The sequence below is a fragment of the Argentina silus genome (assembly GCF_951799395.1).
Source record: "Argentina silus genome assembly, chromosome: 13".
NCBI lineage: Eukaryota > Metazoa > Chordata > Actinopteri > Argentiniformes > Argentinidae > Argentina > Argentina silus.
The window spans coordinates 8,939,358-8,940,869 of record NC_139667.1 but is presented as its reverse complement, the minus strand read 5'-3'; the positions used below and the strand labels follow the sequence as shown (position 1 = coordinate 8,940,869).

The following is a 1,512-nucleotide window of genomic DNA, read 5'->3' as shown; positions in this document are numbered from 1 at the left end:
GTATTAACCACAACTCTCTCTCCCTCCCCCTATCCCAGGCTAAAACCCATGTGTGTGAGATCGAGCAGCGTTTGCAGGGCGTTATAAAGAGCAGGAACAAGGTGCTGGGTCTCCCTCTCTCCATCGAGGGACACGTCCACTACCTCATACACGAGGCTACTGACGACAAACTGCTCTGTCAGATGTACCTGGGCTGGGGACCCTACCTGTGACTGGCACACACACTAAAACACACACACACATAACAGTTTCTTCCGAGAAACTGAATTCTTTGTAAATAAGATGCTTTTCTTCTTCTGTTCTGTTGTCATTGCCATCAATGTTTTCTTTTTACACTGAATGAAAAGCACGACACTTGTATATTTCCGCTCAATAAAAGTATGCTTATTTCTTATCGTGCTGGTTTCTCTTCTAATTTAGCTGTTGTGTTGTGTGTACCGTGTGTGTACCATGTGTGACTGTGTCCTCTAATCTCTTGACCATGCTCAGATTACTGAAGTCAGTCTGTCAAATGGCTATTTTAATCCCACCACACAGTTTTAAACACACACACACACACAATCTGTAAATGTGAGGTGGAATACTCATCTGAATCAGCTCCTCCCACTGCTGTCCAAGAACCAATTAGATCCAAGATTGTCAGCGCATAAGAGGATGAGGGGGAAGGAGGATAACAGATAGCATAGAGGTAACCATAGAGAGATAAGAACGATACGCGTGTATGTGTGATATATATATTTGGCATCTGTACGGCAATGAGGTCTGACACGCAGAGAGTGACAGTGTTCTTCATCCTCCTCTTCCTCCTCTTCATCAACGCGCTGCTGCTATTCCAGCTAGCCTTCAACTAGAGCTTGGAAACGGAGGAAGGGAAGAGCCGGGTAGGCCATCTGTCTTCTAGCCCCCGTAGATAGAGGGAAGAAAAGAGGGAGACATGACACTGTTGGGACAACCTCTCAACCAGCCTGGAATTGTGAGAAAAACGAGTCAAGATGTCAGTTCCATGTATTCATGCAAGACAACAGACCGATATTTAACATCACCGACAATTGTGCAATTGTCCATTTTAAATGGTGCGGCGTTATATCTTGGCGTCACGGCGCGACAACTGTCTTGCGCGCAATCCACTGGCGTCACCAAAACATCCCCTTAAGCCGCGAATAAGAGCGCCGATCTACAGAAGTAAACACAGAGCGAGCCGTAATTACTTCATTCAGTCTCAGCCCAAATATGCAGGGCTATGGAGGATATTATTATAACAGCAGATATGCCTCCATTACACCTTTGATACTGGACCGAAGGATGTCGCTGTCGTCATTTTGTCTGGGACGTACACGGTCTATTACTGTCGCTTTTTGCATGTAATCCAGTTAGCGCAGGTGTTTTTTTTTTTTTAAAAGCCATATGGCGGCTTGCTCGCTAACCTCACTCGTCTGGCATTTAATGGTCCCTCACCGATTTTGAGAGCGACACCACCGCCGGGGAGCGACCAGGGGACCCGTGACCTTGAAG

The 1,512-nt window shown here is 46.4% G+C and overlaps 1 protein-coding gene across 1 annotated transcript in view; it reads left to right on the top strand.

The window, feature by feature from the left end:
* The window catches only part of atr (ATR checkpoint kinase), an 18,221-nt gene extending 17,843 nt beyond the window's left edge, over positions 1-378 (top strand). The window contains 1 exon segment of the mRNA XM_083684073.1: positions 39-378. Within this exon segment, the coding sequence (XP_083540199.1) occupies positions 39-212 (174 nt within the window). The 3' untranslated portion in view covers positions 213-378.
* Positions 379-1,512: the final 1,134 nt, after the last annotated feature.